At 44.5% G+C, this 23,829-nt stretch overlaps 1 protein-coding gene across 2 annotated transcripts in view; it reads left to right on the forward strand.

The window, feature by feature from the left end:
* The first annotated feature begins 7,684 nt into the window (after positions 1 to 7,684).
* Positions 7,685 to 23,829, forward strand: part of FZD6 (frizzled class receptor 6) — a 33,232-nt gene continuing 17,087 nt past the window's right edge. The window contains exons 1-2 of one of the 2 annotated variants that reach the window (XM_075023746.1): positions 7,685 to 7,781; positions 8,414 to 8,813. In XM_075023746.1, coding sequence (XP_074879847.1) covers positions 8,634 to 8,813 — 180 coding nt within the window. In that variant the 5' untranslated portion in view covers positions 7,685 to 7,781; positions 8,414 to 8,633. Of the gene's footprint in view, positions 7,782 to 8,101; positions 8,217 to 8,413; positions 8,814 to 23,829 lie in introns of those variants that run through there. The other variant, XM_075023747.1, reaches the window with a different exon arrangement.

The raw sequence follows: 23,829 nt of genomic DNA on the forward strand, positions 1-23,829 counted from the left end.
TGGTGCAAAATACAATGAGACGTGTTAGTATAATGCAAGTACAAAGAGAAGAATAGAAAACCCCCACTATTTTTGTCTGTTATTACTGATTTGTATTTATTTTCAGTCCCTTTGCGCAGGAGGAAATAACTGCTCTTGAGTGGTGAAGAATGAAGTTCCTAGTTACTTTTTTTCAGTTCTTACTCTATGCTAGCTGTTATGACATTTGATGCACAAAGAAGAGACAGTAAAATTAAATTTATGAATCCAAGGGCCAGACTGAAAAATCCTAGCTACATTACTCCAATTGCATTTCCAGCAGAAATTGAGTTGGGTGAGTTAAACTGATTTTGGTCTTGTCTATCCATTTTGCTCTACTGACACTTTGAAAAGGTCCCAGGAGCTGCGTTACAGTACTTTTGGTGTGTAATTTCCCTTCTCTTTCTGACCTCTGTAAACAGTACTGCCATCCCTGGATGTCCCTGCTCCCCTTTTTAGAGACTTGGACTGCTCGGTTGGCCTAGTCCCTTAAGTGCTGTCAGTATCTTTAGGTCTGTATCTGCTACCAGCCATGATCAGCCTCTCCATCTAGATGCTCAGTAGACCTATGGCCTCTACTACCATGCTGGGATTGTTTTGCTTATCTTCACTTTTCACCATGAAAGTCATTGGTCCTACAGCATGGTACAGCTGCAAAGTTGGACCAGACGTAGAACCTCATCCCAGACTTATCCCTAATGCAATCATTAAAAACAGTGTTCCAGAAGGATGTGTACTTCTAGCATGTCATGATCCTGACTGAACCTCTCAGATGGTCCTTAAACTGCCTGAAAGTCTGAGTAAATGGTCATCAGCATATGGGGTGCTCACCATGGTCATTTGTGCCCAGCACAGGTGTAAATGGAACTTATAGCAGTGCAGGACTAAAATTAAGGCCCTGAGGCAGACTTGCAGGACAGTTAAAACCGATAATGAACTCTTCCCCATTGCTAAGTCATTGTCCTCTGCTAACCATGAGGATCTGAACTGTGTTCTGTTGTGGGACAGAGGCATCACACCAACGTACATGAGTGTCTCTATGGAAGGAGACATGGGCACCCCTATCATTCAAGGGCAGTTTGGGTCCTCTGAGGACAAAGACAACCATGATGATTAGGCTGCTGTTGGCAAGGAAGGCCAGAGAAGTTTCCCATGATGGTATGAGTGCCTTCCACTTTCCCTTTGTAAGAGGGAATGCTTTATGGATACTTCTCAGCCATATTCCCAGTTTGGAAACCAAGACCATAAGCCTTCATGAACCAGCGCTCTGAGAAGGGTGGGTTAGGATTCCTGTGTCACAGACATGCACAAATCCCACCTCGCATCTCAGGGTTCTCTTCTCTTTTCTTACTGTTATATGCCACGTTTTTGCTTTGCTTTGCCATTCTGGATGCTTTGTAAGATCCTTAGTAGTTGCCAGGAGCTGAGCTTTAGAAGTTCCAGTAAGTACACTCTCACCCAGCCTCCTGTCTGCCCTGCTCAGAGAAGCAAAGAGCCTCCTGGTCTTTCTCTCTGCTTCTCATCCCACTGCCTCGGAGAAGCCCGTCCCTCTGTCCCTTGCCTCTTGCCTCTTGGACTTCCTTCTCTATTTGAAGCTTTACTTTCTGGCTTTTGGCTTCCCCTTTCCCCTTCAAGTTGAACACATCCAGTTACATGGCAGAAAGACCAAGAAAGAAAATGAAGGCACAAACATGGAACCAATACACTTTGTTACAAAAATCACGTAAAAATATGTAACCGAGTAGTGGTTAGCCCCTCCTCTGACTTCCATTCTCTCAAACAGTCTGTCAGTCATGGCTGATGATATCTGTGAATTACCGAAACTCTGCTATGCCAGGTGGGAAGACAAATTCGAATGTTAACTAGATATAGTCAAGAAAATGTATTTTTGTGCTTAGAATCAACTCCTTGCTAATGAAGCATTTTTTTTCTGTTTATGACCTACTGAGCTTACTACTGACACTTCCTAAAGCCTTTCCTTTCTCACTCATTATTGGCCTTGTCTATTTTTATTTTTTTGTCTAACAATATTTCACATTTCATTTTTCTGCCATAGTTTGTATTTGAGATGCTTTCACGCTCACACAGTTGGCTCCATAATCTTTCTGACTACAAATTCCTGGATGGAAAGGCTTCATTTCCAGACATTGACTGGTGATATAATGGTTGATTCTAAACAGCAAGGATGAAAAGACACGGAAGGAGACTGAGAAAATGAGGTTTATATAATTTGTAAGTCTTAACAGTGGTCAGCACTATCTCCCAGGACATGGTATAACTGGTTCCATAAGCATATTTTGCAAATCCTAGTTTAAAACAGTAATGCCAACACAAGTCCTGGAGTGCAGCAGATTTTATTAACCCAAGAAATGAGTTGTTATGTGGTTACAGTTACCCTAAGATCTAAAGTGTGACTCATTTTTGTATTCTGCATTGATCTCAGGCAGAACTGTACATCTCAGCTGAAAACGTATTTAGTATTCTGCATGATGTTTCCATTTTGTAATAGCTTGGGAGTACCTGTGAAGAAGCTTAGGAAAAACCTATCCATTCATTATTTCTGAGTATTAAGACCATAAGATTCAAATAATTTTACTGTCTTCATAAATAGTGACAAAAAATTTGACAGAAAACAACTTGCTGTTCTATTTGTAAAAATGATGGATACAATGATGACGATACTTTCTACTTAATTCTTAAATATTAACAATAACTTTACTCCATAGAATATCAAAGAAATGCTATTAAAGATAAATATGAAATCATGAAGCAATGAAAACCAAAATACTTCCTGTTTGAACTTATTCCTTCACAGTTTAGCAAATAGTGAATCTGCTACTCCAGAAATCCCACTGGGAGGAGGTGTTGGGAGGACGTACTTACAGACAGATCTGATTTTTTGTACAAGGTACTCTGTTATGTATCTCCCCAGAACTTGGGAAGTCCCTGCAGCACAGGATTGTTATGATGGGAAGACAGTATGCATTAGCTGGGTATGGGATGGGTGTAATTACCAATACCCTGGAACAGTGCTGTGGATGCTCATAAGCCTGCCTTTAAGATGTTGATTAGTACCTTTGGAATCACCTTGTATTAGTTAGCACCTGAGCTTCCAAAACTATTGTTTTCTTGTATCCCTGGCATCCTCATGTTTCAATAAAGGTCTTGAACTACCAACTTAAGCAGCATTTGAAATGTGTGAGAAGTCAATCCCGCTTTGCTAATTGCACACGGTATTGATAGGGACAGTTCAACTCAATTTAATGCATCAGTGTTTTGGAGGGAGTGAAGAACAAAGATACACTATACCCTATTAAGTCACGACTTTCTGTTTTGCTGTCAGCGCCACTCATACCTTGCCTGTCCACTCTAACAGAGTGCTTGGTTTGTATCAGTCTTTTCCATTGGAAATGACTCATGCCCTGTAGCACAGATTTCCTTTCCCCCAGCCTTTGTGACATTGTCCAAAGTAAGTACCGCCCCAGCCACAGAAACAACGAGAGAGGATGGGCTGCATCCGCAAAAACACTCACTGTCACTGCTACTGTTACTGTCACCCAAGAAGACAGGCTGCAGATTTATCAGGAGTGAAGGCGGCTGCTAAAAGGCCACAAGGAATGAAATATTCTTGATCATCTTTAGGAAAGTTTACTTTTTACAAGCATATTTCCTGTTTAGTTTACATTGTGCTTAATATCCAAGGCTAGGTGAGGTAAGCTGTTGGGAAAGGAATACCATTAGCATAATCACTGTTTTATTAAAGCAACGCTATGAAGACACAGTGTTGTCATTTACAGACAAATGAAAGATGAGATCCTTCTAGCATAAAGGAAATCAACATCTTCTTATGTGTGGGTGCCACAGCCCACACAGCCATAATATTTTGAAGGACTGAAGTCTAAACAGGTCATACAGTGTTCGGGGAAGAAGATGACATGTGTTCCAAATACCCAGTAATGCAGTTAGCACATGGCAATGCATAAACCTTCTGGCTTTCTCAGTATGCTTCCTTCTCCAGTTTTCATTGCTGTTGTGCATTGCAGGGGGTGTTACAGTTTATAGGCTTTATGGGGAAAAAAAAAAGTTTTATAAAGAAAGGTTTAAGATGACACAGCTGCATGAGATTGGAGCAGTGCTCAGAAAGCATTAACTCATCAAAGACTGGATTTTCTAATTAACTAGGAGGTTACTGTAACATGTCTATGTGTTCTTACTAAGCCTTTCTCACAAGTCTATGTGTTCAATTAAATGGTAGAGTTTTGACTTAGGAAACACATTTGGTTTATAAACTGTTTTCCCTGACTATTACTGTAAATGAATAAGAATAAACTATACCAATAATGCTGTTTTGTCTAGGTTGGTTTTTTTTTTTTTTTTTCCCAAAATGCATTTGAGAAAAAGACAAGAATTACACTTTTCAATTTGAAGTGTCACAACAGGATTTATTGGTGCCATCTACTGGCTATTTAGTCCTTTTAAATTTCACCAAATAATGAATAATGTGTTTTAAATGCAGAATAAAAGGAACATTATGAACCTTATAAATGAATCAGCCAACATCAAACTATGTAACTGGCAAATCTGTAACATTAAAATTACATTAAGTCAAACTTTGGTACAATGTTCCAACAGTGTAATTGAGTTATGAAGCTTTTAGATGTGCCAACAGGAGAAAACTCGAGCCAGCGCACAACTACTCGTGTGCAGACTCCAAGCACTAAAGCCACACACACACGTACCCCTCGTGTCTCAGAGGTAGGCTTCTTCCTGACAACTGCCGCCCATTTTAGATCCCTCCTCCCTAGTGCAGGAGCACGTGGGGCACTAATACGTCCCCACAGCAGGTAAATGCGGTCACATTGCTGTTTGCCTTTCCTGGAGGGGACTCCCCACAAAAATTTGAAGGAGAAAAGGGTGCTTCAGTTCACAATCCAGGCAAGCTGTCAACGTTTCTGCTGAGGATGGGTTTAAGCTAGTTGGATGGAGGGAGGGCAGACGATCTGTTCCACCACATCTGTCGCAGAGGCGGTAGGAGCCAGCAGAGCTTGCAAGGGAGTTGTGGTTGGCCACTGCTGAAACTCCCTCTGCTACATTTATTGAAAGGCATCTGAAGATGACCTAGGATTTAAACAAGGCTCTAAATCACTTAAACTCTTTGTAGCAAAAATTGCTAATCTATAACCATTTGAGGCGGTGCTGGAGAAAGGTCAGCAAATTAATATTATGTTAACTGAAATGTTAACAGTATCTCCAGTGCCAGGTGAGCAAAGTACTTACATATCCCAGTAGCTGTATCCCTAACTGGCAATATATTTGAGCACATGCTTAAAATACTTAATGATGCTTAAAGGTGCTTTGCTAGATACCAGTGAGAATGCTCACATTCCTCACTCTGGTTATTCAAGACCTTTATAGAGCCAGACACAAATATATTTAGATCGCGGCACTGAGAACCAACCTCTGGAATAACTTGCTTAGCAACTAGGTTGTGAGCAAAGAAAGTATATTAATAAGGTGATTGAAGAAAGGGCTTATCCTTCCTCTTCTCTGCCTTTTCCCATCATCTAACAAAAACAGGAGAGTCTTTAAGTAAGGAAAACAATGTTATTTAGCCATATCTGTCTTTCAGAGATTTAATTTATGTATGAAAATGCATTCTGATGGAAGGAACTAAGCCACTGCTTTATATAGTGCCATATTTATACAGTGTGATGCTAGCGGAGCTTACAGCTAAGGCTGCTAAGCTCCTCACAAAACCCTATTTTCAGGTGGTTGTTACTTTGACAAATCTCTGTCGTTTGGCTGAAATTTCCACACTTTGGATTTTTGTCTGGTTTTTTGAGCAAAATTTCTTATTAAGCTTTTATGAAAGTCATGCTGGTTTTCCCATATTAAAATTGTAACAGAAGCTTGTCTAAGAATTTGTCAACCCCTACCTACTGGGAAGCAGAGACTTTTCACTTGGTATAGATGGTCCTAGAGAATTCAGCAGAAATCTGCTGGAGGGTGAATCTGCACTGAACATGTCCCTGTCCCTGCAAGGTTTCAGCGTATCCGAGGAACTGATGGTGTTCCAGAGCAGAGAGCAACTCGGCAACTTTATCAAGGGCTGAGCAAGGATTTCCTTAGACTGGCTTCTGCAGACGTGAAGTGGGGAGACTGTCTCTCTTCCGCGCTCCTGGTGCTCTCACTGCCAGACCCACACTGTGTGTGGCCTCTCAGAGCTCATGAAAAGAAAAATGTACTACTTCTAGGGTGGGAAGGAGATACTGAGAGAGACTAGGACAGAAGCCAGCTGGAGGATGAGAACTGGAGCGATGACAAAGGGTAATGCAGATGAGTGTTTTCATACACTAGAGCACATTAACTTCCACAACCTGCAAACAACATTTCATTTAACATCACCTGTGAAACTTGCTGGGAAAATGTTAGTCACCTTCCCGCTTGTTTGTACAGCAAATTTAATTCCATCTATCAAGTTACCCCATTTGCTCAAATGGCAGAGCTACGTGGACCTGTGGCAGGTAGGTAGAATCCTCCTGATGACTCATACAGGTGCTAAAATGGTTTCACGAAAGGGAATCTGGAGTGGCTTTGTGCTTCTGTGGGGTGACACAGGAAACGATACACAAAAGATCCGCACGAAGGCGGGGGGGCGGGGTTAGATGCTCGTGGTCCTCTGAACAACCATGTGCAGCTTCACATTCTCCGCCATCCACCGTCGGATTCTCTGGGTAAACGTGCCTGACTCTGCAGGGACTACCTTGGGGCACACCAGCAGAAAGGCAGCACTGCCTGAACGTCCTCAAGCCATTTCTAAACCTGGTTTGCATGTCTCGGCATCTGGCGTTTCCTGTTCCAGTCCTGGAGCGCGGAGCGAGTTGCATGGCTGAAGAGCAGCCTGATGAGACCTCGCTCGGGTGGTGCGGCGCAGAGAAATCCGGCCACCTCTGCCTAGTAACCTGCAGCGTTTCTATAGTTAGTTCTCATTAGCTCAGGCCTGTGTTTGCGAAGACGGGGAAGCGCAACTGGACACGTACTCGTCCGGTGCGCGTGGTCTCAGGCAGCAGCAGACGCGGGTGCCGCAGGACAGTTCGCCCATCCTTGAGCCGGGTCTCTGGAAGAGAGCGCTAGCCCGAGCACCAGAGCAAATGCCTGAAATCGCTTCCCTTTCCTTCGTTGAACTCCGTCGTTCCACATCGACTCCCAGCACCCACCTCCTCCTCCTCAGCCCCAGCCTCGCCTCGCCAGGGCCCGCACCCCTCGCCTCACCAGGGTTCGGGCGTTTGGCAGGAGGCTGGCGGCCAGGGCGCGGAGCCCGGGGCCGGGCCGCCCGCGGAGCCCTCGCACCTCCCGGCCGCGGCGCGGCTGGCGGCGACCCGGGCGCCGGTTTGGCAACGAGCCCGGGCACGGCTTCCACAGGCGGGACAGGGTCACTTCCCGACGCTCGGCAGCCCGTAAACCGCCGCGGTACAGCGTGCTGCGGAGCTCACGCCGAGTACTTTTGTCAAAACCTAAGTGCCGCTACGGCTTGGGAGGGTTTTCCACGCCGCCCGCCTCCCTGCCAGGAGACCCCGGCCCGCACGGCGGGGCGGGGCGGGGCGGGGCGGGGCGGCCCGCACCTTCCCGCCCCGCCCCCGCCCGCCAAGTATCGCGCGAGCGCCCCCCCGCCGCCAGACGCCACATCCTGTCGGTGGTGAGGGGCGGCCGCCGCCATCGCAGCCGCGGCGGGGAGGGGGCCGCTGGCCGGCCGGCCGGCCCGGGTGAGTGGGGTGGCGGCGGAGAGCGGCGGCTCCTCCTCCTCCTCGGAGCGGTGCCCCGGGGCGGCCGCCGCCGGAGGGGGGGGGGGGGGGGGGGCGGTGAGGGGGAGCGTCTGGCGGGAGGCGGGTCCCGGTGAGGGGGCGGCGGAGGCGCGACCCGGGCGTGGCGGGGATGCGGCGCCGGGGCAGCGCCCGGCGAGCCCCGGCTCCTGGGTCGACTTCTCGGCCGGCCGGCTCCCCGCCCGGCCCCGCGGGCGCCGCTTCCCAGGGCGGGGCTGGGAACGGAGCGCCGGCAACGGGGCGTTGGGAGCAGCGGTGGCTGCGGGGCCCGGGCGGGAGCGGTGGCCAGACAGGCCGCCCCCGCCGTGGGCGAGGCGGCGCTCCCCGGGACGGGGCGCAGCGGGAGCGCGGGCTGCGCCGTGCCGCGGCCCCTGCGGGGTACGTGGGGGCCGGGGGAGCGGCGGGGGCGGGCGGGGGGACGGTGCGGGCCCGGCCCGGCCCGGCCCGGCGGGAGCTGCCCTTTCTCCTGCGGGCTTGCGAGGAGGAGGCCGAGCTCGGCCTTCGGACGGGCGGTCGCGGTCGGGTTGTTTCTGCTGCTGTGAATGACTCTCTCCTGTCTTTTCCCGCTTCTGCAGCGTGCAGGCTGGAGGAGGAAGGGGTTTGCTCAAATTGCAGTCAGCCAGGATGGGGAAATGCCTAAAGCAGCGGTGAGGAGTCCGATCGTCTGCCTCGCTGCCTGCGTCCCTGCCTTGCACCGGAACGGGCAGAGGAAGATGGGTGTTTTTATCCTCGCGCAAAGCTGGTCTGTCTAACTACTGAGCAGAGCTATGTGCTGAAGTTGGAGATCCTGACAAAATGGGAGTACTTGCCTTCTCTGCGACCTGCAGTTTACTTCTGACTCTGGTGCGAGGACACAGTTTATTCACATGTGAGCCAATTACTATTTCTAGATGCTCAGGAATGCCTTACAATATGACTTTTTTCCCAAACATCATGGGACACTATGATCAGGACACAGCTGCTCTCCAAATGGAGGTAAGTTCTCCCACCCCAACTGTAGTATGTAAATATAAACACTGCGAAACAACCTGTTTTTGTCATTGAGAAATGGTTTGTGGCATCTGTTGCACTGAATGACAAAGCAGATAATGTTTAGTGACTACATGTTTCTTTGAATCTTTTTGCAGTGCACTAGAGCTGCTTGATTGTTTAAGCACTGTGTAAGGGAGATACAGACGGACACACCTTGGACCCTGTATTAGAATGGAAGGGGCATGGGTGTAGCACAGCAATGTGGCTATTTGGAGCTCTTTGGCAGAGCTGATCACAGATAACCCAGGCACCTCATTGATACACAGAGCAATTCTTGAAATTCTTTGGGGACATAGCTTATGATATCCTGGCCCACCTGAACTCAGGTAGTGCAGAAATAATGTTTAGAAGTTGCTCTGTTCCTCTCTTAGCTTATGTCTGCTAAGAAGAGGTACCTAAACTTATTCTTAGCCCTGTCCTCCATTGTGTTTTTTGCATTCAGTTGTCTTCTGACTGAAAGAGCAACTTTCCTCTTTTTTTTTTTTTTTTTTTAAACTGAAAACAAACACTGTTCTTACCTGAACTGACTAACATATGGCTCCCTTGAGAATATGCCACCTTGTGGAAAGGCTATGCTGACAGCAATAGCTATAAAGGGCCAGAGCCTCTCTGGGTGAGAGGCTTGTAAAACAAGTTTTAAACCTGTTTTAATAATGGCTTTTCAGTGGTAAGAGGAGGGGGAACATCTTAACACAGGTCTTGAAAAGCTTACCATCTTGTGCTGTGCAAAGAGTGAAACAGAAGTGAGTTGAAAATTAAGAAGTTTCTGGTTTGGAAAAAAAATATATAGGTGGTATTGGAGGTGGCTACTATTACTAAAATCTTATTTGCATATTCTTTACTGAGCTTGGAGGAGGAGCTATGTTCAGTTGCCAAAACATTTTTTTTTTAGTGTTGCTTGGGATAGTCAGGATTCCCTATTTGGCCTCTAGCTGCCAGCCTGGAAGGGCACAGGCTTTGGTCTTGCATTGTGTTTGCCAGCCCATTGTAGATGTATGGGAAATTCTGGTATCAAATGTTAAGACACCTGTATGCAAGCAACTGAATTCACCTGCAGATCTCAGACAAATTGTGGGCTTTTAAATTGGAAGGCAGGCTATAGGCTTCAGTTGTAAACTCTGTGCAGTGGTGTCTCCAGTCATTGTTTGTCAGGAATGCTTGCTACAGCGTCTGCCACTTCATCGTCAGGTATGCAGCTGGTTCTTACTTGGTGTGTCTTTAACTACAACTGTTGAGCCAGCTTTTGTCAGTATTCATGCCTTCCAGTCATGCTGCTGTTACAGCAGAGAGACCACAGAGTCATTTTTATTAGTTTGCTATGACTGACTTTTCTGAACTGTCAGTAACTTGTGCCTAGTGCATGCCTTCTGTGTGGAGGGAGTTCCTTCTGGAAAGGGTTCATGGCTTACCTGTTCTCTTGTAGCTACTTCATCATAAAACGGGTGTGGTAGTGAGAAGTTTTGTTTTCTCTGTTTTTCCATCCTGTCTCCCTTATAACCAACCACCTCTGGCTAGTGCAGTGGTTGATCACTACTCAGCCAACTGACTGGGTGGCTGTGTGGAACAACAGTGTCTATTAGGGTTTGATTTCCCTATCCTGTTTCAGTTGCTTCCTAGTGTCCTGTCATTGCCACTGTCTGGCCTCTAATTTGGTATACCTCACTACTCCAGTGTTGTGCGGATGTTTCTAAGCTACCTAATGTGTATGTGTGCTGATCTGCCTGCCTTTATTTGTGATTTAGCAGTGCTGATTGACTCTTTGGTCAAACTGAATTTTTCAGATAGCTGCTTTACTGGTGAAAGGGTAAGGAAGTTTCCTCCCATTCTGTACATAGCTTGTGTTGAATCTGTTGCTGACGGTTAGATTGGAGTTAGTATGGCAAGCTTGTGGTGGTTCATAGCTGGGCCTTTTTTCTGAGGGACACCAGTGTGTACCAATGTCACTCACACATTTATATGTGATTCTACATGGTATTCAGTAATAGCACCAGTATAGTTTGTCCATGGTTGATTGCAACAGGAAACCTTCTCAGGATTGTCAAAGGGTTCTGCTTTTCAGGGGACTTGGTGTTGCAGCAGGAGAGGAGGAGCTATTGACTTCAGGAATATTGTTTCATTTCACCTTGCAGCCCTAAAGAGGCAGCGGGTTGGGAGGTGGAGGAGACTTCTGTTGTTTTAAGAGCTTGAATTTTTCTGTAATTGGTAATCCAAACTTTGTTCATACCAAAGAAAGAATTTTAATAGTATGTTAGTTAAAACTTTCTTTTGATCCTCAGTAGGAATGCTTAAAGGCTGTGGTTTTTAATTCCATCTTGCTCTTCCCCCTCCCCTCCCCACAGCTTGTTCTCAAGACTGGGCATGGTCTTAGGATGTAAACACTGGGGTTTGAGTTTGAGGCTTGTAATATTTTCCTCACTTTATCTTAACTGACTTTGAGCAAGCTGCTTAATCATGCAATCCCAGGGCACATGGTGGAGCCTTCAAGAAATCCAAGTATTTTGTGCAGAAAGGGCCTTGATGTTAGTCCTGTTTTCTGCTCCTATCCCCTCTGGAGACTTCTTCCCATTACATATTTGGAGTGTTTACTCCCAGAAAGAATCAAGATTTGTCAAGGATACAAGTCTCACCTGAAGGTGAAGTTCACTCTCCCAAACTGGTAACTCTTTCCTTTGTCCCACTCTGAAGGCTCTACAGGTGTGCTCTCCTGTGGGGTGTCTTGTATAGCCAGAAGAGCTGTGCTTTCCATGTGTGGGAGCACAAAGGCTTCTGTGTAGTTTCTCTGCTCTCTGGAAAGGTGTTGAATTGGCATTTCTGGGATGGTGTCTTCATAGTAACTCTCTAAGAGAGGATGATGTGGAGCCACTGTCTCAGGTGGTGGTTGTCCTTCAGGAAATCAGCTGATCCGTGGTCTTAAATTTCTGCCTCATGTATCAACTCTTCATAATGATGTGTTATAAACAAGAACATGGAACTGATTAGAGCAGGAAAAAAGACTTAACTCAATCTTATGGCCTCTGTTATGGGAGTTCTGGCTAGTGATGATAGTCCCTCTGGGATCTGATTTTCTAAAGTAGAAAATTCATGATTTGCAGTTGCTCCGTCCATCCCCCCAATTTTATTTATTCATTATTCTAAGTTTTCAACTTGTGTATTGGGTTTGTATGGCAAAGTTTTGGTAGCGGTGGGCCTGCTGGGGTGGCTTCTGTGAGAAGCTGCTGGAAGCTTCCCCCATGTCTGACAGAGCCAATGCCAGCTGGCTCCAAGATGGACCTGCTGCTGGGCAAGGCCGAGCTCATCAGAGATAGTGGTAGCGCCTCTGTGATAACATTTAAGAAGGGGAAGAAGTTACTCCACAGCTCCAACTAGAGAGATGAGTGAGAACATGTGAGAGAAGCAACCCTGCAGACCCCCAGGTCAGTGAAGAAGGAGGGGGAGGAGGTTCTCCAGGTGCCGGAGCAGAGATTCCCCTGCAGCCTGTGGGGAAGACTATGGTGAGGCAGGCTGTCCTCCTGCAGCCCATCGAGGTCCACAGTGGAGCAGGTTTTCTGGCAGGACTTGTGACCCTGGGGAGGGACCCACGCTGGAGCAGTTTGTGAAGAACTGCAGCCTGTGGGAAGGACTCATGTTGGAGAAGTTTGTGGAGGACTGTCTCCCATGGGAGGGACTCCGTGCTGGAGCAGGGGAGGAGTGTGAGGAGTCCTCCCCATGAGGAGGAAGGAGAGGCAGAGACAGTTTATGTTGAACTGTCCTCAACCCCCATTCTCCATCCCCCTGCGCTGCAGGGGAGGAGGAGGTAGAGAAATTGGGAGCGAAGTTGTGCCTGGGAAGAAGAGAGGGGTGAGGGGAAGGTGTTTTTAAGATCTGGTTTTATTTCTCATTATCCTACTCTGATTTGATTGGTAATAAATTAATTTTCCCCAAGTCGGGTCTGTTTTCCCCATGATGGTAATTGACAAGTGATCTCCCCCTGTCCTTATCATGACCCACAAGCTTTTTGTTATATTTTTCTCTCCCCTGTCCAGTGGAGGGGGAAGTGATAGAGCAGCTTTGGTGGGCACCTGGCATCCAGCCAGGGTCAACCCACCACTACTTGGCAGATTGAGTTTAGGCTACTTGAGTTTGACTTTGTATTTGGATTAGTTTTGTTTATACAACAAATGGTGATTTTAGGAAAGAAAAACCACATGGCTTTGTGGTGTAAAGTTTTGTGTTTTGCGTATGTTAGCTAAGCAGCTGCATGATGGTGGAATCTAATTATTTGCAGATGCTTACTGTATCTGTATCTCAAAACAGTTTAACAGTAACACTGCTCATGTTACTACTAGTTCAGACTAGGAGGCTGAAGATCTAGGGTTTGTCTAGTGAGGAAAATGGATGGATGCTGGTTCATTACAGCTATAGTTAAATAGGTGTAACTCCCCCTCGTGGTCATCCACAAAACCAAGTCACTTCTAAAGTAGTTCCTACTGTAAGTATCCTGGGATAGGTTGTCAACATGAGGCATTATTTATTCCACCAAGGCAGAGAATATTACTGTGTCGTAACTTTTTGTTCATATCTCTCTATCTGTTCTGCTGCGATTCTGGAATGTGTCCACCATAGACAAGCCCTTAAGACTTCCTGACCTGGGTAAGATTTACAGCTCTGTAGAATTACAAAGGCAAAAGGATTGCCAGTGAGTTTTTAAAGCAGACTATACAAAACACTGGAAAATGTCCCACAGAGAACAATGAAGTACCTCAGAGAGACTGGAAAAATGATTCAGTAGTAAGTTTTCCGTTCACTTCTGAATTCATGACCATGTGCCAGAATATGTGTGCGTGTTTCTATGGAGTGTTCAGTGCAACTGGCTGCAGCAGTGGGAGAAATTGTATGAGAGCTAAGGTTGGTTTAAACTAACAAAATGAGTTTGAAGTGGATTAAGAAGTACCTTCAAAAGCTTAATACTGAAGTTCTGTGAGTTAAAATTTTTAATGTAATCACTTAATTTGCTTCCATTAAATATAAATTTACAATTTATTCAATATGAAGATACTGCCAAAAACTGGAAACCTGGTGTCTGGCAAGCTTAAATCTGTACATATATGTGTGTGTGTATATACACACAGGGAGGAAGAAGCTGTCCACCTTCTGTAGGTTGGGAGTTTTAGGGAAATAAATGCTGTTTTGTGTAGAAGGTTGTTATGGGGGTGTTCTGCAAAATAGCACAGGTGTGAATTTACTGAAACCTCTACAGACAGGCATCCTGCCTCTCCCTGTTACTCCATATGACTGGTGCTTGGTGTAATACGTGAACCACTAGTACTTAAAACTTGAAGCTTAAATCTCTCTGCTCTTAAATTTTTGGTAGCTCAGCTTCAATTAGGAAAGCAATCAATATTCTCTGTTGGCCTGGAGTTACGTTTTTGTTCTTGATGCTGCCTCAGAGCCTAAGTTGGAGAGAGGGTGCGGAGGTGTGGACATTGACCCAATGGAACAAGCACAAGGGGTTCTTGAATTCATATTTTGCTTGTAACATATTTGCTGTTGTTTTACCATATATCACTGTTACTAATGGACAGGGAAGGCTTGTGTAAAAAGTGGTAAATGTAGCATGCTGTAAATCATATGTCAAACTAAGGTAACTTTTGCGACCACCACTTTCCTCTAAGCTAGAAAAGATTTTGGTGATGAAACAGCTAAATTGCTGCTTGTTAAATGAAAGTTGGCAAATGCCAAAGTATTTTTTTATAGACACTTCATATGGATCAAGGGAAGTACAAAGCAGTACTACAGACTTCTGTGCTGGGTAAGTCTCTAGATGTATAGGATAGCTGGACATGAATAATTCTGGTTCGAGCATCACCATGTTGCTTGTAGAAAAGCGTTGGTTAAGGTGTCAAAACCATATGAAATAGACACATCTGTGTCATTTTGTACAATACTATACAAATTTGGGAAGTGTATTTTCATTTTTGCACTCTCTTGCTCTCAGGTGTTCCAAAGAAACGCAAGTCATCATTAGTTCTTACAGTGTTTCTTACAGCAACGCATTCATAAACCATCTTTGCTGATTCCTGTGGATACACTAAATTACAGCCACTAAAAAAGTGTTTGTTACCTGTAGTACTGAGGCCCTTTACCAAGTATGATTAGCTTGTGCAGATTGTCTGAGACCAAACAGGCGAATGTGTGTAATCCTATTATACTGGCTTTAAGCATATCAGTCACCTGCAAAATCTAATGCTGCTTTGTCAAAACAGCATTCCTTGTCCACTTGATAATTTGAATAGTATTCCCTTGCTCCTTGTTCTGAAAGGATGCTGCTTAGAATGCATGGGGGTCCAAAGTAATGCATGCTTGATGAAAAGAGGATATTTACCCTATGGTGACTGGGGTTCATTGAGATGGTGCTGACAGTGTGATTCCCAGAGCCTCATCTTCATCCATGTTCAGAGGCTACGTCTACACTAGCAAATAATTTGGTGTTACAGCAGTGGATCACTAGGTGAAGTTGTTAGCACACTTCTTACCTGTCCACTGCATGAGACTGAGCGGTTTTACTCTGGACTAGATTTAGGCCAGTCCTACTGTGCATGAGGTCTGAAGTTGGCCTACAGAAGGCTGTCTTCCAGATCTTTCGCAACAGCAGACCTTTCTGGGAAATACTGTGGTATCCTTTTGTTGGTCTCCTGCAGGTTGCTGTCCCTTCCACAGTGCCCTTTCTAGTGTTCACGTGTAGCTGCAAGCCCTGCTGGTTTCTGAGTCTCATTGTGCAGCCCACATCTCAGACCCCCTCTTCTCCACACTCATATGCTAAGTGTGGTCACTGGCTAAACCAAGGCACTGTAAGTGTGGAGTGATGGGCTTAGTCCTGTGGCTGTAGCCTACTCCAGAAGGACACCTGTGAATGAATGGAGTCATGCAAGCTTCCCTAAAGCTGTTTACATAGAGAAGGAAAATGTGGACAGAGCTACTGAGTTTGGAACTGCTTTGCCTTCATTGATAGGTGGCAGTTAGGGCTTGGGAGCTGAGCCCAGACTGATGGGAACACGTCATCCTTGGAGGTGGGGAAAGCCAGCAGTGGGTTCAAAGCTTTCAGGCATGGAAAGGTGCAATTTGAAGATCATCTCCATGTTTTTAAGGAAGTGGCTGTTGCCCTGCGGAGCCTCATGAACTTCACCTGGTCAGTGGCAAATCTGGTTAGGGAGGATAAGTCTGTTGAGGGTGAAGAGGTGACCACGATTTCAAAGGTCATTCTTCACATTATCTTCCTTTGAATAGTAGACAAGTGGACAAAATTGTATATTATTGTGTACAGGTGGCCCACACTGTTTTCCCTCTGCTGTCTGTGAGTTGTCAAACTGTGTGGGATCAAGCATCTCATTAACAGCTCACATCTGGTGTATTTGGCCTGTGACAGCTCTGGCAACAGCAACTTGATTGTCTTGTAGGCCTTGGTGAACCACCAAGGTATGTTTGTGGACATCTTTGCAAGGCTTATGATGCTTATGCCTTCTACAAATCTCGTCTAAGAATGGAAGATGTTTCTGATGCCTTTTTTCTGAAGAGAGCTTTGTGGTGTTTAGGTGCCTTCCTACATTTGTGAGAGATGCTGTTTGTCCACAGTGCTGAATGGGTCATGAGGCTGAATGGAGCCCAGGCCCTTACTGCATGCAGGTGGAGGTGGAGTGCAAGTTTAGTTTCCCGTTTGCAAGATGGATGTGATGTTCAGGATGACAACTCGGCTGCAGGATGTTATCTATGCCTTCACTGATAAAGGCCACAAAAAGCAAATGGTCCAGGAAAAGAGCACATGGGATAGGGGATGTGGTCAAATGTCAGTGCTTTCTTTTCCAGTTTGACAATGTAGTGATTAAATATGACAATTTCTAAAACTACTATTGTGTCATGTCTCTAGTTCTCTACTCCATTCCAAAGGAGGGGGTGGGAGTGTCTGCACCACAAAGCTTGCTGCCTTTTTTTCCTCTATCTGTTTGCTGTTGATTCACCAGCCCTTTGGGGCAAACATGGTTGCTTTGTCTCCTGTTGTCTTTTTGGACCTTTTCTGTGTATTGTGTGCAGCTGTGATTGCTGCATCACAGTAGTAACTTGCTTGCCAGAGGAAAAGATGCATATATCTGCCCTCTTTTCCTGAACTACATAGTGGAGATGAGTGGAGACTTGCTTGCTTTCTGCTTAGCTGTTAGAAGAAGGGGAGGTATGCAGGGGAGCATAAGAGCTGTGTAATCAGCTACTGTAAATGGGGGCAGATAAACTTGCTATGATGTAGAGGCATAGGGGACAGGCCTGGATGATCAGTCTTTGCAGGACAGAAAGGATGTCCTCTTTCCAAAGATACCTGCTACTTTCCATCCCTGTAGTGAGACAGATGAGAGCTTCCTGGGAGGGGGGGTAGAAATCATCCATCTTCCCTGTGCTTAAACATCTGGTGGATCAAGTTCTTTCGGAGAACAACCACATCCTTCCCAGTTTGGCTCATGCTGTATTCCCTAGAGGCCTGCACAACCATATTTCTTCAGTCCCAGTAACTACCACCACAAAGCACCTGGTGGCCAAACTCTCTACACATTTATCCTGTATACAAAAATTAAAATCAGCTCTTCAGAGAGGGACTGTACCCATCCAGCCTCATGGTGACCTAGCAATACCTGCTTACCCAAACTCCATGTCCCAGCTCCATACTGTTTCACATGAGCTAATGCTCTTGCTAGGAAGGTATAAGGTGCACCATTTTAAGCAAAGCTTAAGAATCCAGCTGGGTGGGGGATCTCTCTGGGGAGTATGCCTGGAGCTACAAAGAAAATGTTACATGCTGAAAGTTAACATGGCCCATGTGATAAGATGAAAGGGTAGAAGAAAAGGTGGCCTTGAGTGTTTAGAACAGGAGAAATGGGGAAGATAATGGGGGAGAAAGGCACCATGGCCAACAAAATGAACATTGTGGGCTAACAATAAGGAAACACTGGCTAATACAGGCATTCAGAACTGGGGAGACCAGGAGGGATCCCAGCAGCTACCTTGCTGTGTTGAGCATGCTGCCTGCCACCCTCCCTTGGGTGCTCAGGTGCTTGTGGGTAGGGGTGAATAGCAGTTATTGGTAAGGATGGAGGTGTCTTTAGGATTGGGCTGACTTCTTATAAGCCTTCGTTCATCTGCCCCACCACTTGCTGCTATCTATGGTCAACAGTTTGGCAGTTCTGGAGGGAAATGGAAGGTCTCCTGCAGAAATTGCCACCCCTGTCATATATCTAAAGCCTCCTGATCCTTTACCAATTGGGTAGCAAGGTGGGCCAAGAGCTGCTCTGGTCATTTTCCATGTCCTTGGTGGGCCTGTCAGTGATGACTTACGCAGTGTTGTTTCTCTGTCTGCCTTCCCCAGTGCCACCTCAGCTGCCAGGTGCTGCAGCATCGCCTCGGGGTGACCCCCCCAGGGTGTGTGCTGCCTTTTGCCTGCAGCAGTCTAGGAGTGAGATGCTGGGGGAAGGGGGAGAAGGAAGAGGTGCCCTTGCATGTGCCTCTTGTATGGAGGTGCACGCATCCTCCTCTTTATCACAGGCATCTGCGAAGGAGAAGAAAAGCAAATGCGAGTTCTTGACTGCCTCTGAGGTTACAGTACAGTAACATGGCCTGTGAGCTCCCTACGGCCCCCAGCTTCTCATGGGTGAAGGTTTCTGCAGCGTGATGGAGGTGCTGGGAATATACCTGTTTCTGTTTAGACTGGCTTCTGTGAGGGCTGGGTGAAAGCTCACACCAGGTTGTCCCATCGAGTAGTGATAAGTTACTTCTGTGCTACAGTAAGCAATGAACTGTTGGGAAACTGCCTGCTTTGACTCTGATCTCACTAGCAGGAGGAGAGAGGATGTTTAAGGTGTCAAGGATTTGGGTGGAGAATTCGGAGGGATGAAGGAGAGTCCGTGTGAGGCAGTGTGTGCAGAAAGAGGCTCCTGTAGTAATATCATTAGCTTTAAGAGAGTCCTTTCTTATATTTGGCTATCTTGGATTTGGAGGAAGGAGGTTATCATAAAGTAATGGGGTAAAGGAATTAGCTTCCTTCCTTAACAGCTGCCTTATCAATCCTTTAGAATTTGGATTTATTTTTTAAAATATTATTTAAAAGCAAGTCAGTTTTCTTGCTTTCTTGCCTCTCAGGTTGGCCTTTGTATTGGAATAAATAAAAATTAAAAGTAAATAAAAGTTTTGATTTTTGATTCATGCATACATATGTCTACAGAGCAAAAATCTAGCAACTCAGGTTATGATTGGTTTAGACATTTTATCTTCATAAAAATAAATAACTGAACAATAATGCTACAGAAGAAATATATCTCTGTGGAAGATAAGAACTATTTCCCACAAATGCTTAGGAATGAAGTATCAAATTTTTTTCAAAGAGAGATTTTATGTGTATCTTTTAAAAAATCTTAAGGACTGTTTTTCCTATTACAATAATGTTCTACTCTGAATAATAATGATAATTATTATTAATAATTATAATTTTCTATTTTCAGGCTATAGTGAAGATGATAGCTATAGAAGTGAATTTAAAGCGGAAGGCCTGGTTTTCCATTTTGCATGCATACTGATCTTCCCAGAAGCAGTGATTTGACAGAAAATTACTCCAGATCAAAATTTACAGCAGATGGTAGATGCTAACTATATAGAAAGTTGGCTTCATAGTGAAAGCTTCCCAAACACAAAAAAACAAACAGAGGCTGCCATCCAGTTTTCCATTGTTCTTTTGAAATGTCTCTGGTTTGTGGCTCAGACTTTCAAGTCATTCGTTTCTAGTGCTGTGTCTGACTTGTGTTGGTCTGTGCTCCTGTGTTACTGAGAATTCATTCAGAAGATCCTGTCTGCCTTGTCAACCCATGTGCATGACAGAAGCAACTTTTGCAGATTTTCTAGGGACTAAGCCAGTCTATTTGAAGTTCAGGAAAGCATTTGATACTGTACACAAAAACTGTAAAAATTACTCATTTCTGTAAACTTTCACTAATGCATTCACTTTGTTGTGATGTAAGAAACAACGCCAGTCAGGCATGCACAAGTTAGATGACTGAGTTGAAGCCCATGAAGTTGCAATTATCTACCTCACCACCTGCAGTTCTTACCTCTGCCTTCTGATTTCAGTATTTCCAGTTGGTCATACCTTGGGACACTGACACACTGCTTGGCTGGCTGTGAGACAAGCTATGTCTCATTTTTATGAGACATAGGCAAGAAATCAATGGATGCGGTTACTTTTCATTTTGTTGGATTTGGGAGACTGAGAGTAGCAGTTAATTATTCCCTGTTAGCATGGGAATTAACTTCATAAATCAGAAGATTTTCCAACTTAAGTACAGCATCTCTATCCCCATCTAACCAATAGCATGGCTAGCCCAGGACTGTGAAGAGTGGAAAACTTGATGCAGGCAACAGTGTGGCTCCTTGCAGAGCTTCCTCAGGTCTAATGGGGTCAGCTTTGAGCCAAAGGTGTTGTGCCATACAGCTCTGTTCCTGGGTAGACTCGGAGCACGATCGGCAGCCGTGTAGAAATGGCCCCTGGCTGGGCTGGTGTTGGTCTGTGCAGAGCTGGTTCAGATGCCTTTGCATCCATAGAACTGGCTTTCTTGCCATCCTGATAACTCTGTAATGATAAAGGACATCGAATGTTCTGGTGTCCTTCTAGTATTAGCATGACTTGGGCTTAGAAAAGTAATTTGTGGGAAAGAGGACTGGTTGTCCCTTCCAGGCTGAGCTGGGACTGACAGGTCAATCTCTTAACTGTATGACCTTATTTGAAATACTTAAATACTCAGTGGAACAGGATCCCCACTTTCTCTTCCATGAGCATACCAGTCACTAAGCAATTGATTTAAGCTCTTTTTTTTTCTCTTTTTTTAAGACTGCTTAAATTTTTATTTTATAGACTGGCAGAGAAAGTGTCTGAACATGGATCCCTGAGCGTTCTGAGTAGTCTGTCACATAAACACTGCCTTAGAGCTTGGTGTTAGTTGCCTAACTTCTGGAGATCTGTACTATTTGATTCCTGCTCCTCTTGAGCATTTTCTTCTGGCTGTGAGGTTATCTCACTTCCTGAATACTGTGAATGTCTATTCTCGGGTGCTTCTCTGCGTGGACATCAGATAGGGAAACTGCTGTGAGGACTTTGTGAAGTGCCTGGAAGTGAGGCATCACAAGTTTCTGTTGCAATAGCCAGTCCTGTTTGTGGATCTGGCTCTTAATTGCTTTACTTGATGTCACAGAAGACTGACAGAAGGTTGCCTGAGAAGATCAATCCTGCCATGACTGAGATTTACCTGATTTAGTTTATGGTGAAGTAGGCAAGGACGAAAGCATAGTGCAGGGTTACTACTCTGGTAACTTGGGAGGTGCTGTTTTGTTAACGTGCGTCTCCACACTCACAAAGACAGGGGGAAACATGAATCTGGTCTTTTTTTGGAACCAGAACAATAATGACTTCTGCTGGAATTCCCTTCAAATTAGGAGCTTTTTTTATAGATAGCAGATATCAACAGTATTACTGGTAATCTTCTAAATTGTGTTCTACACAAAAAGTTCAGTAGTAAATCCATTTATTCCTGTAATACATGGCAAATACATGAAGATTTTAAGATTATTTTGAGGTTCTTCTGCTACCACAGTCCAGATGTGATGAAGCTCTGTCTAGACTTTAGATGTTTGAGGGCCCACAGGGTACTTTCCTTCAGTTAACTTATATTTGTCTGTCTTTTATGCTCTGTATAGTATACATGGAGATAAAACCATATATAATTGAAAACTTTGTATAAATAGTTGAGTTCTGTAATGCTTGGGAAAACTCTCTCATGTTTGTTTTGGACTGTAAATTGCAGAGGCTGGAATATCTATAATTTAGGTCAAGCTATAATTTAGCTTAGAACCACAAAATACAGTGAATTTTGCTAATAAGCTATTTTGGAAAGTATTGGAATAGTTGGACTTTAGTTTGCTTCAGAATAACTTCTTAGTGAGTTGTAATATTCCTTTGTTTCTAACCTTTGCTATAGTTAAAAAAATACAGATACATGTATTTTTATTTTGCATTTAAAAATACTTAAAGGGGACATGGAACTAAGTTGTACTACAGAAAGAAATTCTGTAGGTGCTTGTTAAGGTAAAACAGTCTGAAGCCCTTAGGAGTAAAAAGCAGAATAGCCTGCTTTAGCTTTCTGTGCGGGTGTCTGTGTATACTGGCAATGGCAAGTTTAGTGCCCAGTTGTGGTGTTGGAGTAGTGTTTTGGAGTTTGGGGGTTTTTTTGGTGTTTTTGCAGTGCATAAGTGCCTTGCTGCCCTACTGACCTTTGAAAACCTTCCCCCATGTGCCTTGTCCTTACCCTGGTTGGATTTCTGATTGATATTCCCATCAACTTTGAACAGCTAGTATGAAGGTTCAGGCCTGAATATGTATATCGAGGTATATTGCATGTGTAGGGGTGAATGATGGTGAAGAGTTTGCAGATATACTCGTGATTTTGTTACAAATATATTGAACATTTAGATGATGAGTAATTCAGCTCACTATTTGCACAGCCTGGGATCTGAACTGATGCCTGGCTAGTTTAGCTTGAGGCAGGTGGGATGAAGTTCTGGCCCACCGAGTCTGCACTGCACGGGCACCTGACTGCTGGCTGCTCAGTCCCTGGGCCACTGGTATTTACAGCACAGCATTTTTTAAGATACTGCCATCTGACCGTGCCTTATCAACTGTTGGAAGTTAAGCTGTGCCCACGCTTTGTTCAGAGTCCTTGGAAAGTCCGAGGGCATGTGTTGCCTTTGTTGTTCAGTTGAAGGACAAAGATGAAAGCTCGTATCTTTGCAAACTCCTTTCATTGCAGAATAGCGTTGTTTGGTCCACTTGCTTGTTTACTGCATTCCCCCCCCCCCGACCTGCTCCTTGAACTCCAGATTGTCCTTGAGTAGGAAACTTAAACTATTTTGTCTTTTAAACTACAGGGATAACCTACTTTCTACTCTGACAAAAGATTTCATTCTTATCTCTATAAACTGATCACGTTTAAAAAACGTTTGACAAGCTTTTAAATTAAACATGACTGCATTTGCCTTAATTATATTATGAAACCTGCAGAAAGTAATGTTGCTTTGTTTAAAAGCAGCTTATTAAAATAAGTCAAATTCATGTGCTTTTGATGGTTTTCTTTTACCTCTGTCAAATTAGGGTGCACTAATGATATATATTAAACTTGTATATATTCATATCTAAAATATTTTATTCCTATCAGTGAATTTTAGTCCCGAAAAACTTTTGTTGTAGAGAAGTTACCCACGTAATTTTAACTGAGTTTAGAAAATATAGATTATGACTGATACTTGCTGCTGGCAGCAATAGTCAATTATTACCCACAGCTAAGGTAGTGACATGGAGTATGTGGGCCCCCAAGTTAGTTCATACCATCTTCGTTGGTAGTTTAAAGGATGGTTGACATTGCATCAATGTTCATGAGCTGCACCCACATTTCTGTTTTGCAGCTCTGCGCTTAAGTAGCAACTTCTAGCAGACATGTAGCAACAAGATGCTGACATTTAAACTGCCTTAGAGTCCTGCAAAATAGTTTCTAAATCCTTACATACCAACTTAAAAGTGTGTTTATCTTGCCTTTGATCTAAATCCATCAAGGTAACTTCCAATATGAAGAACCTAGTCTTTTCTCAACCTTGCTTTGAATCTTAATCAAACTTGAAAATTTCATCCTTCATTTAGTTTTATGTGTTAGGACATTTATTTATCATGACTTAATTAATTGTGCGTGAATTAAAAGTCAGACATTCTTGGCAGCTGATTCACTGTGGCCATCAGCAAATTACCACCCTTGCCAGCCCATCTAGGAATTTTATGAAGGCATTAATCTGTCTGGGTATGATGCTAATCTCGTTCACATCCAGTCCAGAATAACTCTATTGAAACAATAATGTA

The sequence above is a fragment of the Buteo buteo genome, chromosome 3 (genome assembly GCF_964188355.1).
Source record: "Buteo buteo chromosome 3, bButBut1.hap1.1, whole genome shotgun sequence".
NCBI lineage: Eukaryota > Metazoa > Chordata > Aves > Accipitriformes > Accipitridae > Buteo > Buteo buteo.